At 36.5% G+C, this 15777-nt stretch overlaps 2 protein-coding genes across 3 annotated transcripts in view; both read right to left on the minus strand.

The window, feature by feature from the left end:
- Positions 1-3002, minus strand: part of dab2ipb (DAB2 interacting protein b) — a 208170-nt gene extending 205168 nt beyond the window's left edge. For both annotated transcript variants that reach the window (XR_012405945.1, XM_009301511.5), the window contains exon 1: positions 2915-3002. Coding sequence is in view for 1 of the 2 variants with exons in the window: in XM_009301511.5 (XP_009299786.1) it covers positions 2915-2954 (40 nt within the window). In the remaining variant the exon portion in view is untranslated. The remainder of the gene's footprint in view (positions 1-2914) is intronic.
- Positions 1-15777, minus strand: part of si:dkeyp-72a4.1 — a 55741-nt gene that overhangs the window by 3735 nt on the left and 36229 nt on the right. The window contains exons 3-4 of the mRNA NM_001128374.3: positions 13486-13607; positions 7768-7894 (exon numbers count right to left, since the gene is read on the minus strand). Coding sequence (NP_001121846.1) covers positions 7768-7894; positions 13486-13607 — 249 coding nt within the window. The remainder of the gene's footprint in view (positions 1-7767; positions 7895-13485; positions 13608-15777) is intronic.

Here is a 15777-nt window from a genome sequence, read left to right on the forward strand (position 1 = left end):
ATACACTCACTGGCCACTTCATTAGGTACACCTTACTAGTACTGGGAATCTAAAGTTCTAAAATCATTCTAAATGTAAAACAACTGCAGAATTCACAACACAACTGTAACAATAAAACTGTAGAGAAATTATCATTGGGATCACTATCAGAACAAATTGTTTCAGCAAATAAATGATAAAACGCTAACAGCCATTCGAAATCCATTGAAATATAAAGGGCTTGTGTAATTAAAAGCTAAAGATGATGACTTTGTTGAGAAGCTCTGCTTGATCTTAAGCCTTCTTTTCAAAGATTATTTATAGATAATGCCTATTTAAAAAACAATTGGTCGTAGGAATGATAGAAAATGCATGAAAGTAATGCAAGCCAGGCCAGCTAATAGAAGTAAATGGAATATGTACATTTAGGTAGACTAATTACCTTGGACAAACATAGAACACGCATACACTGCAATGCTTTTGGAAACTATGGATGTCAATGGTTAGAAGTATCCAGTGTTTTACTTCGTTCTTCTTTCTTTTTGGCTTAGTCCCTTTATTAATCTGGGGTCACCACAGCGAAACAAACTGCCAACTTATCCAGCATTTTGTTTAACGCAGCGGACGCCCTTCCAGCTGCAACCCATCTTTGGGAAACATCCATACACACTTATACACTACAGACAATTTAGCTTGCCCAATTCACCAGTACCACATGTCTTTGTACAGTGGGGGATACAATAGCACCCGGAGGAAACCTACGCAAACGCACGGAGAACAAGCAAACTCCACACAGAAACGCCAACTGACCCAGCCGAGGCTCGAACCAGCGACCTTCTTGCTGTGAGGCGACAGCACTACCTACTGCGCCACTGCGTCGCCCCCCAGTGTTTTTTCTTTTCTATTAAAAAAAAAAAAAGACAAACAGGTTTGGAAAAACTGTATGATGAGAGCATTTTAAGTTTTGAGTGAACTCAAATGCTTTTTAAGCATTGTAATGCCTTTGAGTGAATATTAAATTACTGAAAATCTGCAGTTTATTTTGTATTTTTATAGGCATATTTTATATGTTTTATAAAACACTTCAAAGTAAAGTAATTAGTAATCCGATTACTTTTTACATTAAGTAATTAGTAATGTAATCAGATTACAATTTCCCAGTAGTAATCAGTTATTTGTAATCTATTAATTTTTTTAAGGAACTTACCCAACACTGGCTAAGATGTTGTATAAATTATCCCTTATCAGTCAATAATTTTTTTTAGTTGCTACAATATGCATACAGTGAGAACTAACATAATTCAAGGTTGTTACAATAACATTTTTTTATTTCTGAGAAAATGTCATTCCCAAGAACATTTTACTTTAAAAATGCAGAAAAAGGTGCAAAACACAACATGAAAATTTTTGAACAACTGTAACCAGATGCAAGAATTTTTCATGAGCCTAGGTTGTTACTGTTTTTAAATTGATCTTGGTTTAAGGGTTTAACAATTCTAAATCAAATGGGTAGCTATACACTTCCATGGTAGTAGATTATGGGAGGGCATCTACTCTGTTGGAGCAGGATGGTTGTACCGTGTTATTTGGGGCTATTCTGGGATATTGTGAGGTTTGGCCTGCGTTTAAGACAGATGTTGGGCTCAACTACTGTATCGTGGACTTGGGTTTCTTTTCTTACTTTTTCTTTCTAGCTAGCTCTCTTTGCAATCACCCCATCTCTCTCTGTCCAGCGTATCGACCCAGTTGGACCATGAATGTCCTCTTTCCCTGAAATACTTTAGCGGTTTACTCATTCAGCAAACCACATTCTTCCAGAGCTCCTTCTCTGCAGAACAGACCTGCGCATACAGACAATGGAAAAATACTCCAATAATAATATAATCATTAGGTTTTAAAGAGCTTTGACAGGGGATATTGAAATATGTGTGTGGAAAAGAAGAAGAATGTGAGGGAGAGGAGAAAGAACGAGAGATTTATTTGTGTACATAAGTCAACCTCCCGTCCCGTCCTGCTCTTTCTCTCCTGTCCCATCCTGCTGCCCCCCTCCCCTCTCCTCTAACACAGACACAAACTACTTGCTCTCTCTCCACAAACTAAAGTCACAAGGGACCCACATTTCAGAGAAACACAATTCCTTTCAAATCTGAAACTCCCTTACATGCTCTAACATAATCAAATCTGCACAGCACACTCCAGTCACCCACGACTTTCACACAATCCTTCATGGATACAACACGATAAAGTAAAACCAGAAATGATTACCACAAGCTTAGGACAGAGGGAAAAAAGAAAAAGACTGAAAAGTGCTAAATAATAGTAGCGTACCTGAATTATTGACTGGAAAAGACAGGAATGCATCTAGCTCTAATTTCTAGACACAGTCAGAAGTCTGACAAAAGTTGGCTTCACCCCACAGCTTATTTTGGTCAAAAAACAACCATTTGGCCAAAAATAGATTAGCAAATAAACATGTGAAGCCATCCAAGTGTTTTATATGGCATTTTGCACCGAGTTGACCTAAACTATAATAATATTACCCTTTTATATGCATGATGCAACTCAACATTTAGTCAAAATGCAATAAAATGATACAGACAGGCATGCAGAGAGATAGACAGCACATACAGACAATGGAAACTGACTGATACGAGTTTTAAACAAAACTCTCCAGATCTCTGTACATTTTAACCATTTGAAAGACAGCAAGGCCATTAATATGGTGAACTCTCACAACCAAAAGTTTTTCAAGTGCTTTCCGGTTTTCTTCACAATATGCATCAAAACTCTGTAGGCATTTTATCTGAGACAAGTTAACAACAAACGCATGCATCCAATATTACAGCATTTTAACACAATATGCCATTTTTCCATCTCCATCTCTCACCAATACCGAGTCAAGGGCCAAAAGCATCTTTCCTCCACAAGCACTTACCGGACTGACCCTCCGACTCAGGGCTCGTCTCAGACTCCATAACTTCACAGAGTGCTGAACTGCTGTCCAACAACTGAAAAACAGTGCTGAAAGGAGACAGATGGGACGAGAAAGGAAGAGCGAGCGAGAGAGAGAGAAAGAGAGAGCGAGAGAGAGAGAGGTGTGTTCCCTTCACCCTTTGTGTAGGGAACCACTCTGTGTTTGTCTACTGCTCCAGAGAGAGAGAGAGAGAGAGAGACAGAAAGAGAAAGAGACACAGAATGGACGCATGTGGTGCGCATGCAGATCGACTGTTCTCATAAGTATGGGCCTCTCTTTTGCTCCTACTTCTCTCATGATTCTTAACAGCATCTGTGGCAAGCAGATATAGCACATCTGTGACTAGTGCTTTCATACGCCTTTAGATATTAGAGAGATTTGACAGAGCCTGCAAAATTGACTCTTTATGGAAAAACTAAAATAAAATGACTAATATTTATGAATAGCTATACATCCTTAATCAGTATTGGGCCCAATCCCAATTCTTCCCCTTAGCCCTTCCCCTTACCCCATTTTGCGCATTCTTGTGAAGGGGTAGGTGTGTCCCAATTCTCTTAAAGTCTTTTTGCATCATGTTTTATAATAACTGCTGTATAGTAGTCCCACAACATTCTGTCACTCGGTGACACTGAAATCCCCTGTCAAGAGTCTAGTGGCTGGAAATGGGCTTTTTACAGTGTCTGCTGTAATGTTAATGTTCTTGTGCTTACATTGATGTATATGGTCACGGTATAAATGCACAGTACAATTACATTCTTATTGCCACATTATATTGTTAAGATAACCTTGATATCGTCACCTTCAGTGATTTCCTGAAAATAAATACAAAAAAAAAACAACTGGAATGACTACAGCAGTCGTGATCGTCTGATCTCATGTGAAGCAAGAGATTGCATATGATGACATGTGAATGTGTTGTAGTGTAGCTGTCACATTTCTTAGGGGTAAATTTCGAAGCCCTTCCCCTTCTTACTTCAAGGGGCAAGGGGAACAAAAATAGAACTGGGATTAGGCCTAGTCATTTGAAAATCTTAAAACTGTAAGAGACTACAAAAATATATTATTCAGAAATTCCATGAAAAATTTAATTTACTGAAAACAAACTGTCCAAAACTAACATGTAGCCAGTGCTAGCTCAAGAAACGTAAGAAAGTGTAAACTATTGTATGTTCACCATTTTAGTATTACAACAAACTTCAATAAAAAAAACTATTACTTAAAAAAACATTGTTATTACGAACAGTTTATGTGAAAATGGATCACGGTGAAATAAAATGCATCAGAACCCAAACTGAAATAAGTCAAATTGCCTTTCGTGCATTGTTAGAATTAATAAATTAAGTTAGCAGCCAACTAAGTAACAGTTTCATATACATGCCAGTATTGATTTTTTCCTCTCATTTGGCACTTGGCGAGTGTTAATTTTAGGCTCTGTGCACACTGTTATATACGTGATAATGAGCTACTTTAGTCTAGCTAAGCATTTCAATGAGCTATCAGTTTAGCACTGTTTCACCACACATCATTGATTCACCTGAATGATCTCTAGCTTTGCAAACTATGCAACACTTTGATGTTTGCCTGTGAGGCTAACAAGCATGCACAATTACATCTATACATCTAAAAAGAGGAAAGTTGACATTAATATTATTTAGTTACCAAAGAGTTATGTTTAAAATACTCCCTGATGACTATGTTTTAATTTGCTTTAAATTGCTGTGATGTTTTTGAATCAAGGTAAGTTAATGAAGTTTGTTCTCACTTTCAGACTCTGGTTGAAGACATCAAGCAGAAGGTGCTATAGTTTTCAAAAGGAGCAGAAGAGGGAGCTTGGAGATTTACTTCAGTTTGTCTCTTCAATCAGTTTTTCAGTATCGGCAGGGGCAAACAAGAAAAATACAGTTATATATCTGATGAGATATATACACTTTTTTTTTTGAGTATAACAAAATTAATCTGAACATCTTGTCGTGTGTGTGTATTAGTGGTGGGCCATTATCAGCGCTGACACGAGACTTTTATCGTGTGATAAAAAAAAAAAATCTGCGTTAATCTATTGTCAAAGTTGGGTTGGGAGCTGTGTCTGTTCTACGCAAGCTATGATGACTTTCATGTTAATATGTTAGCGCGGATGTATAACAAATACAGGCGAGTCGTCAGACAAAAAAGTGCCCTTCTGAATCAAATCAGCAGGATGCCAGACTTTAACTGCAGTTCGGCAGTTTCACTTTAATTCATGAACATTTCATTCATACCCCTGTGAAAAACTGGGGTATTAGACATAAATAAGGAGTAAGGACTGGTGAGAGTAATATGGAATTTAATAATGCACGACAAATGAAAAGAAAAAAAAAGTTCCACGTTTCGCAATGTGTGTGTGTGGTCCTTTACTGACAGCCACATGTGTTGATCTTGTAGGAAAATATGGTGAAAAGTCCTACATGACGGTAATAGTTTGATTGAGGTGTTTACTTCAGTAGTGCCACTAATATCTGCATACTCTACATGTCTTAATTCCATTTCTGTTTAGTTCAGTAATGACTTTAGTCGGGTTAAGGTGATCAAAAATTTACTGTTTTGAGCTTATATATCTTATTAAACAATTTATTTTCATCCCCAATTATCATAGTAAAACATTTTCCCAAGCAGTTTGTAATGCATTTTGGAAACAGGAGATGAGCCACTGGTCTAATGCGCCACCTGGCTTGAAAAACACTTTCTCAAAGACTTATTATTTGGGTAGAACGCTTATTCTGAAAGCCTTTTGCAGAATTCAAATAAGCCATTTTAATCTATTCCGAGATTGATCTATATTAATCTAGATAAAAAAAAAAGATCTATGGCCACCTATAATATATTTAAATATATAAATATATTTAAAGTATATTTATATATATTATACGAGGCATTTAAATTTGATATGCTTTCTAAAATGTTTGTTGGAATAAAAGGTAAATAAAAATGAATAAATAATTTAAAAATGTTTAATTATTTAAAAAATCTTAGTATAACAATAGGTGTATTTCTATAAAAAATTAAACATCATAGTTATTTAAACCTGTATTTATTAAAAACATTTATGATTAAAGACATCTTGCTGACAAACGAAATGTAGTTGTTTGTAGAATAGTGACAAAGCATTTCAAAGTAATTGGAATGGTTTATTATTGTGGGGCTGTACTGTGATCTCTTGTAATATGCAAGTTATTTTTACTCAGAAAAAACAACAAAAATGATCGAATTTGAAGCATAATATATACATGATATATAATAAAGCAATATTTAAATATAAAGCATAGAATATAATATAAAGTGGGAAAATTTTAGCTATTTTTTAAATCAATAATAATTGAAATCTCTTTCAAACATAAAGGACAGTAATTAAGAAAAGGAGTCAGACAATAGAAAAGTTGAAGTTCGTGACATGTTTTTTTTTTTTGCATTAGCATTTGTAGATCCTAGGGTTGTAACAAAAATGATCGAATTTGAAGCATAATATATACATGATATATAATAAAGCAATATTTAAATATAAAGCATAAAATATAATATAAAGTGGGAAAATTTTAGCTATTTTTTAAATCAATAATAATTGAAATCTCTTTCAAACATAAAGGACAGTAATTAAGAAAAGGAGTCAGACAATAGAAAAGTTGAAGTTCGTGACATGTTTTTTTTTTTTTTTTTTTTTTGCATTAGCATTTGTTGATCCTAGGGTTGTAACAAAACACAAAAGTCACGGTTTGGTACATACTGTAGAGTACCTTGGTTTTGAGGTCACGGTTTGATATGGGTTTAGTACAACAGAATTAAGCAACACATCTCGAGTGAACAGACAGAAGTACAGTTTCAAAATCAGCTACAGAACTGAAAAGCTGTGATGTAAAAGTACAAGATAAAGAAAACACCAAAAAATTAAACTTTAGAATTAGGAGACTGCGTATTAACTGCCAAACCCTTCCGCAACCCTATAATTACAGTTAAACCTGCACACACACACACACACACACACACACACACACACACACACACACACACACACACACACACACACACAAAGCATCCACCCAATAAACCCTTTCATTAAAAAAAGCCATTTTATGGTCCATTATGTAGAGGCATGTTCAAGGAGAAAAAATGCATGCATTCAAAAACACACACACACACAATCAGCTAAATAAAGTGGCCATACATCAAAAGTTAAAAAGTTAAGGTATTTAAAGAAAAAAAAAAAAACCTAGGTTATCAGTAACCTCGGTGAAGCAGTAATAACAGCAGTGGATGAAACACCACTGCCACAACAAAACAATTCAGTAGCAAACATCCTCCCCTGCTGGACTCCACACGTAACCACAAGTCACTCAGTGGAATATACTGATATTACCTTGCATTCCTTTTACATAAACATGACAAAGGTGTTGATTTAACCATTAGAGCATAATTGTCATCAAAAAAAAAAAAAGCTAATTATTTATATACATTTCCCGTGTTATAAAAACTACCTCACTTTTCCATTTACTTTAAGGGAAATACTTGGCAGAAAATTTTATAACCAAAACTAAAATTAAAAAAAAAAAAAAAAAATAGACAGACAGACAGACAGACAGACAGAGAGACAGACAGACAGACATACAGACAGACAGACAGACAGACAGACAGACAGACAGACAGACAGACAGACAGATAGATAGATAGATAGATAGATCATCCTATGCAACTTCTAAATGTTCTAAAAGTGTAGGGGACTCATGGTGGATGAGTTAGGTTACATATTGCATTGTAAACATTGGCTAACAACACTATACTACACTCACTGTTGTCCACCGAGAGGTGACTCTGGAACCCTGGGAAGTGCGTCTCCACAGGAACACTGATGGTGCGACGCAGCAGTCTGGACTTACTGCTATCAGTTCTCTTTTCCTGAAGGAGCAGAGGGTGAATCTGAAAACAAAGAGACAAAAAAAGACAAAGAACATTACAATTGCCCTCATCTCAGGATTAATATACTCCATCTGACAATCAGTGGACAATCAGTGTCAGACAGACAATTCAACCTCTACAGACAATCAACATGAATTCAGCAAAAAACTCAATCAAGAATAAATCACGAGGCGCAGATGGACCGAATATGAATATATTATTCACAGTGCTTCTATATATAATGCAATGGCAAAGTTGTACAAACAAAAATGCAGAAGAAAAAAAAAAATCACATAAGGACCAAAAATAGATATTCAATAAATGGGGTCTGTCTTTACCAGTTTGCTCCTCAAGGCAAAATTCTATCTGGTGCACTCTGCATCCCAGCGTAAGATTTGGCCAGCTCTGACTGTCAATATGACCTTGCTCACCTTCCCAGATTCATGTTTCCAGCACACATTCAACCCTCATGGTGTTACAGCCAAACTCTCCGAACGTGTATTACTTGAAGTCTGTGCTAGTGTGCTTTGTTATTATTAATACCTCTGTATTTGCTCTCAAAAAACAGTCTACATTCAACTTTAGCCACACTAAACAATGTATTGGTGTCTTATAACCATGATATTCCCCAAATACTACAATATTCCATGTCTGAAAATTAGTGAAATTTGAACATTTGTTTGCAAAATCTGTTTGGAAATGGCGTTAGCTCTGCTTTTTACATACAAAACAATCACAAAAGGGTGTTGATTTGTTAGTGTCCTGTAGATTTTAGCTTCAACTCTAATCAAACACACCTGAACAAGCTAATCAAGGTCTTACTAGGTATACTTGAAACACCCAGGCAGGTGTGTTGAGGCAAGTTCGAGCTAAACCCTGCAGGGTACTGGACCTCCAGTAACGAGATTGGTGATCCCAGTTCTAGTGGGTCACAACACCCCTGTTGAAAACCTCTGAATAAATTACTACAAAGTAATAAATGAAATAAATGAAAATCAGCATTACGATTGCATAAATGAAATGTTGCAACATAACTTTGAATTTTCAGTATAAAAATAAAATGGCAGCAAACAACTGTCTAATTAAATAGTTAACATGATTTGTTCAGAGGCCTGATTAATTCAAGTATAGAGCAAACACATATCTTTATGAATGAATCATTGAATCACAAACTCATCCAAACAGCTAAAAATGCAGAAAAATACCCAGAATCTTTTGTAAACCAGCTGCAACAGAAAAAACGCCTTAAGTAATATTTAAGATAATAAATTGCTCTGAGTATTAAAGATCTGGTAATCTGTCTCTTGCTCCTCCTTCAGCAGAGAATCCTTCTGCGCTGCTGTGGCTGGCCAGTAATAGAGGAGTGGAGATTTATTACAGAGCTGCTCTCAGGCTGATAACAGAGCTTCGACATACAGCGTGAGCTATGGGGGAGCTGGAAATTCTTTATCGACCATGGTACACAGCATATATTCTTTGCAAGTGCGGGCCATCTATTGATTGTTCCCCTGTGAACTGCTGTGTGTCTTGACTGCCAGGGCGAAAAGTGAGCTCCGGGAGCCTGCTGATGTACCGCACTCCTGCTCATGTCACCATGACAAACTACACAGAGACAGCACACTATTCACTTTTATAAGCTTGTGCCAGTTCAGTCTCACAACCAGGAGATAATACTTCCTTTACCCTTCTGACTCTTTCTTTGTTTTTCACTCTGTGACATTTGCTTTAATTTAATACAAAAAGCAAAGTGAAAATATACATACATACATACGCGCACGTCTATATATAAAAAGTTATTTATTAAATTATTTGTTTAAATGTTCAAATGGTTCATGAAAAGTTTAGAGTGTTTGGCTGATTTTGTATGTCCTTACATTAACATTACATAACAATATATATATATATATATATATATATATATATATATATATATATATATATATATATATATATATATATATATTAAGGGTGTCACCATCCTCCAAATTCTCTATTCAATTACATTTTCGATTCTGAAAGCACGATTCGATTCGATTTTCGATTATGAATAATTAATTAATTAATTAAAGACCAATTAATTATTTGTAGCCTACCGTTTAAACTTCCTGACCTGCATGGTCTTTGTTTTACCCATAAACAAATCATACAGTAAATGAATAAAGGCAAGTTACACACATAATTACCACCTGTCAATCACTTTTTTTGTGGGACTCGTGAATAGGCAGTGATCTGTGTCGTTATAATGGCGTCGGTAAAAAAAAGAGGCACAACCAACAGGAACCAGCCAACAGTATCTGAGGTGTGCGCTAAAATGACTAAGTACAAGTGAGTGAAAGATTGAAGCAGTCCTCTGACTGCCTGGACCGCATGGCTGTGAGTGCGTCTGTGTCTGTGTGGTCACGTGATGTGCATTTTTAGAGGTAGAGAGGAAGGAGGGCTGCTCAGAAATGCTACATGCCACTGTGTATGTCAAATCGTTGTCGTTCTAAAATGCCATTTAAAAACAAAGACAGTGTAAACAGGGCTTGAGTGTGTACTTTTTGCGAGCGGATTTGCAACGGGGGCGGGCGGAGGATCGCAATGCCGGTGTTGTCTATCGGACGAACCGTACGTAATACGTACATAGCAGAGCTTGCAAAACTGTGTTTTTTTGTCAACAACATGAACATTGTCAACATAACTCACTGGAAATTCAAAATGCTTAAACACCGGCGACTTCATTGAAAGAGGAGAGGGTTTAAGTTCTGTCGACAGGTCTCCTGCTTCTGCCGTTTAACAAGCACTTCAACAAGCCTGTTTTTTTCCTGCTTGGCAAGCCAAGCTGACGTGACATGGGGGCGTGGCAGCATCGACGATTCTATTTTTTGATTCGATAATCGAAATTGAGCATAAATTGATCGATTTCGATTTGACACCCCTAATATATATATATATATATATATATATATATATATATATATATATATATATATATATATATATATATATATATACACACACACACACACACACACACACACACACACACACACACACAGGGTATGTCTGAATTCAAAAAGCAAAGAGTTAATTAACACAGTAAAATAATATTGGAAAAATGTTATAAGATTCATAAAAAATATTGAACTAATATTGTTGCTTAGGCTGAGGTAAGAGAACGCGTTAAGACTGCACACATATTCTTTAAAGAAAGATTACCTTAAAAAGTTCAGTAAACATTCAGACTAATTAATATTGACTAATATGGACTAATAAATACAAACACTTTCTTTTATATTTTTAAAGAGAGAAGCTGAGTGAACCAAAAAAAAACTGTGAAACTAGTTAATAAATAATAACTAGTTGAAAATGCTTGATCGACTCTATGAACAGACCATTGAATCACTAAATCCACTGACAAAAACAAAAAAGGGATATTTTTATTCATTCCATTACTTTATCTATTTTATCAATGTTTTTTGGTTTTAGCTATTTGATGACAACGCTTTCAAACCTAGTATTACCTAGCACAGTCCACAAGATTTGATCACCTAAATTCCATATAAACACCACAGCCAGTTATAAGCAAAGCTTCAGTTACAGTAATTAGGGATGCAGCGAAATTTAAATTCTTGACACTTAGATGAAAACAGAAAGGGAAACTATAAGCAAAAATACTTTTTGAAATAAATTATATGAAGTACTTTTTTAATTTAAAGACTTTTCAAATTTAACTCAACTTAAATAATACAGATTTTAGAACAGTGAACAAGTCGAGAGTGCTACTGCAAGCAGCAGAAACAATTATACTTCATAGACATGTTCTGTTAAGGAGACTTTGCTTTTCCGGTAAGCATGCGTGGTTCATGCACCTGTCCAAGTGCATGTTAATGCAAATTTCTAATTAGCCAATCACATGGCAGCAACTCAATGCATTCAGGCATGTAGAAATGGTCAAGACGATCTGCAGCAATTCAAACCGAGCATCAAAATGAGGAAGAAAGCTGAATTAAGTGACTTTAAACATGGCATGGTTGTTGGTGCCAGATGTGCTGGACTATCACGCACAACCATCTCTAGGGTTTACAGAGAAACTGAGGCTACAAGTCTTAATTTCTGTTGCGACATTTGGTAGGTCAAGATTTGGCATCAGCAACATGAAAGCATAGATCGATCCTGCCTTGTATCAACGGTTGAGATTGGTGGTGGTGTCATGGTGTGGGGGATATTTTCTTAACACACTTAGGGCCCATTAGTATAAACCAGTTGAGCATTGTGTCAACACCACAGCCTACCTGAGTATTGTAGCTGATCATATCCATACCTATATTACCACAGTGTATGCATCTTCTGATGGCTACTTCCAGCAAGATAACGCGCCATGTCATAAAGCACAAATCATCTATGGCTGGTTTCTTGAACACGATAATGAGTTCAATGTACTTAAATGGCCTCCACAATCACCAGATCTCAGTCCAATAGAGCACCTTTGGGATGTGGTGAAACAGCAGATTCACATCATGGATGTGCCGCCGACAAATCTGCAGCAACTGCATGATGTTATCATGTCGATACGGACCAAAATCTCAGAAGAATATTTCCAGTACCTTGTTGAATCTATGCCACAAAGAATTAAGGCGGTTCTAAAAGCAAAAGAGGGTCCAACCTAGTACTAGTAATGTGTACCTAATAAACTGGCTAGTAAGTGCATGTGTATGTTACAAACCATAGTTTTTTTTTTTGTATGGGTTCTTTCTGTCTCTCACTCTCTCCCCTTTTCACTTTCACAATTAGGTACAACCTACCTTCAGAACTCTATTGGCTGACAGGTCTGTCAATCATAATCACTTCTGTGACGATGCATGATTTCTGCCAATCCAAACATGCACAGACCCCTTTAAATCTGAAGAGGCAATAGGAATCGATGTCTGTTTTGTAGTGTCCGATTGCTTTTAGCTTGATCCTAAAGCTGAAATTCTGAGTGGACTTTCTGTTGGAAGGATCTGTTGTTTAAAGTTCATTTGTAATATCTAAAAGGTCATTTGTAATATCCGACTTCACGATGGATGTTGTGTGTTTTAAACATTTTTAGCCTACTAATCTTCCATTCAACACATGTGATGACTTACAGTACAGACAAGGGAGACCCAACAGCATAGTAAGTAATGTGACATACATAACTTGGCCGCAGGCTGTTTGATGTTTAGACACATTAGTTTGGCGAAGAGTGCCTATTTGTATTTTTTGTTTTAGTTAGTGCAAGTTCAGGGTGCATCTGTGCTGAAGATTTTTTCTTTTCATGCCATTTTCTTATTCAGAGGATTGGGAGGAGATAATGAGGATTTTTTGTTATATTTCTTTCTCTGATTTTCTAGTTCCACTCTCAGTTCTTTGGTTGACACGGGAACAAACTCACTATTACTAAAGGAGGGAGAGTGAAAAAAGCATGCTGAACACTGCAGAGCAGCATGGCAAAGAAGAGCCTTTTTTAGCTAACATTTTCTGCCGTTTTTTTTATTTTTCAACCAAAATCCAAAAAATTCCAATATCAGAAAATAATGTTTACAGCTGAAAATCTGGTGCATCCCTAATAGCAATTTTACAAGCATATGGTAAGAGTGTGTGATCGATACCTCTTCCTTGTCCAAAAGCAGCATTTGATAGTCGGTGACCACACAGAATTTGGGGTTCCACACAGCATGTTCAGCACATGAGTGACCACACGACATCCAGTGGCCTGGAGGACTCCTCATATCTGTCAAAGAGAAGAAAGAAAGTGATGAGAATGTAGGAGTGAAGTAAAAAAAATATCATGTGACTCCCTATTTGGATCCGGCCTGTGCCTTTCCATTTACTCCTCCTGTGTCTTCTATACAAAGGTCAAACAAAACACTGAAAGATCTGGAAAGCAAACAGTTCCTGAACCTGTAGCAGACACGTTTTCCAAATGAAAATGGGTGCCTGGAACACATTTATATGATAATGAACCCCCTGCTCGCCAGCTCTTGCGACAAGATTTCCAAATATTTCAAGTAAGCAAGAAATATGTCAGGCCATGATAATTTGAGTTTGAGAATGTAAGCAAAGTGAATTACAACATTGTCATAGTGTTAGTTTTTTTATATGCATCTTATATGGAGACAGTGACACAATGCATGAAACGGTAATCTCATCTTGTTCCAGATCATTGAACAAGTCTGACAAACTCATTCTCATTCATGGTGAACCTCCGCTTCTCAGGCTGAATGATGGTAAAAAGCCTTTTACAGCCAAATAATTAATGAAGTATAGCTGTTACACTTACTGTGCTTTCAAGACGGTCTATGGGATCTCACAGCACAGTGCATTATAACATAATGATGCATATTTAATAACATTTTAATTTGTGTAGCTGTGAATATTAAACTGTCCCTGCTGAATGAAGATGGTTTGAACACACTAAGTTGCTTATAACCAACTTCCATGCAAACAAGTGGATGAAAATTGACAATTTTAGCCACAAAGGAATACCACATTTTGAAATCAATTCAAACCCACAGATTGTGATAACGGAAGGCTGGCCTCCATTCATTCAATTGGATAATTATAATATAAATGGCTGCACATAGCCTCCTCCTAATGTTAATGTAATCTTACTGTTTACAATTGGATGCACAATACAACAAATGGACAAACCGCATGAACTTTCATCACTATACAAGAAAAAAAACTTGCAGATTGTTGGGAATGAGCTCAGGACAATTTTTTTAAGGATATGGATCTAGTAACAAAATATAAATAATCTCATAGCAAAAAATATATAATAACAAAAAATTATATATACAAAAATATATATAATATATTGTTATGCTGGTGAAGCAGTGGCGCAGTAGGCAGTGCTGTCGCCTTACAGCAAGAAGGTCGCTGGGTCGTGGGTTCGAGCCTCGGCTCAGTTGGCGTTTCTGTGTGGAGTTTGCATGTTCTCCCTCCCGCGGTTTTCCTCCGGGTGCTCCGGTTTCCCCCACAGTCCAAAGACATGCGGTACAGGTGAATTGGGTAGGTTAAATTGTCTGTAGTGTATGAGTGTGTGTGTGTGAGAATGTTTCCCAGAGATGGGTTGCGGCTGGAAGGGCATCCACTGCGTAAAAAATTGCTGGATAAGTTGGCGGTTCATTCCACTGTGGCGACCCCGGATTGATAAATGGACTAAGCCGAAAAGAAATTAAATAATATTGTTATGCAATATACTGTGTGTGTGCACACACAGTATATAGCACGCGTATAGCACGCACGAGTATATGTGTGCGCGTATAGCAAGCACGCACGCGCACACACACACACACACACACACAGCAATATTTAGTTTTTCTGGTAAACAGTTTGCAATATAAACACAATTTCAATAGATAACTTAAACAGGTCTGTTTGGAAATAGTTCATCATGTTATGAGTTTGGACTAAAATATGCATAAACTAAACTAAATTAAAGCATAGATAAAATACAATAGAGCAAAGAGCAAAGATCAAGGTGAATGTTTCCATCCAATAATGCCAATTAACTTAATTAGCAAACCTAGATTATCGGAGATAAGATATGCGAATAAAGCTGCATTTCCATCCAACGAGTCAAAGAAAACAAAATTGTCACTTCCTGATTAACTGGTGTCAAATATCAACAGTAAAAATGGAATTTGCTGCGGCAGTATGTGCATACTGGAATTTGTTCGGTAAGTGTTTCCATCATAGTTTATGTGCATTTCTTTTGGTATCGAATAAAAAGTTTCTTACTCAGTTATGCACATAATTTTTTATGAGCATTTTCATAATGTATGCGCATCTTGGCGTTTCCATCAACCAATTTTTTTTATGCGCATATCCAAAATGCGGATAAAAATAGGTGGATGGAAATGTGTAGCTAGTGCTTTGTGCTTTTCTAGCAAATCTAA

This window comes from Danio rerio, chromosome 5 (assembly GCF_049306965.1).
Source record: "Danio rerio strain Tuebingen ecotype United States chromosome 5, GRCz12tu, whole genome shotgun sequence".
Taxonomy (NCBI): Eukaryota; Metazoa; Chordata; class Actinopteri; order Cypriniformes; family Danionidae; genus Danio; species Danio rerio.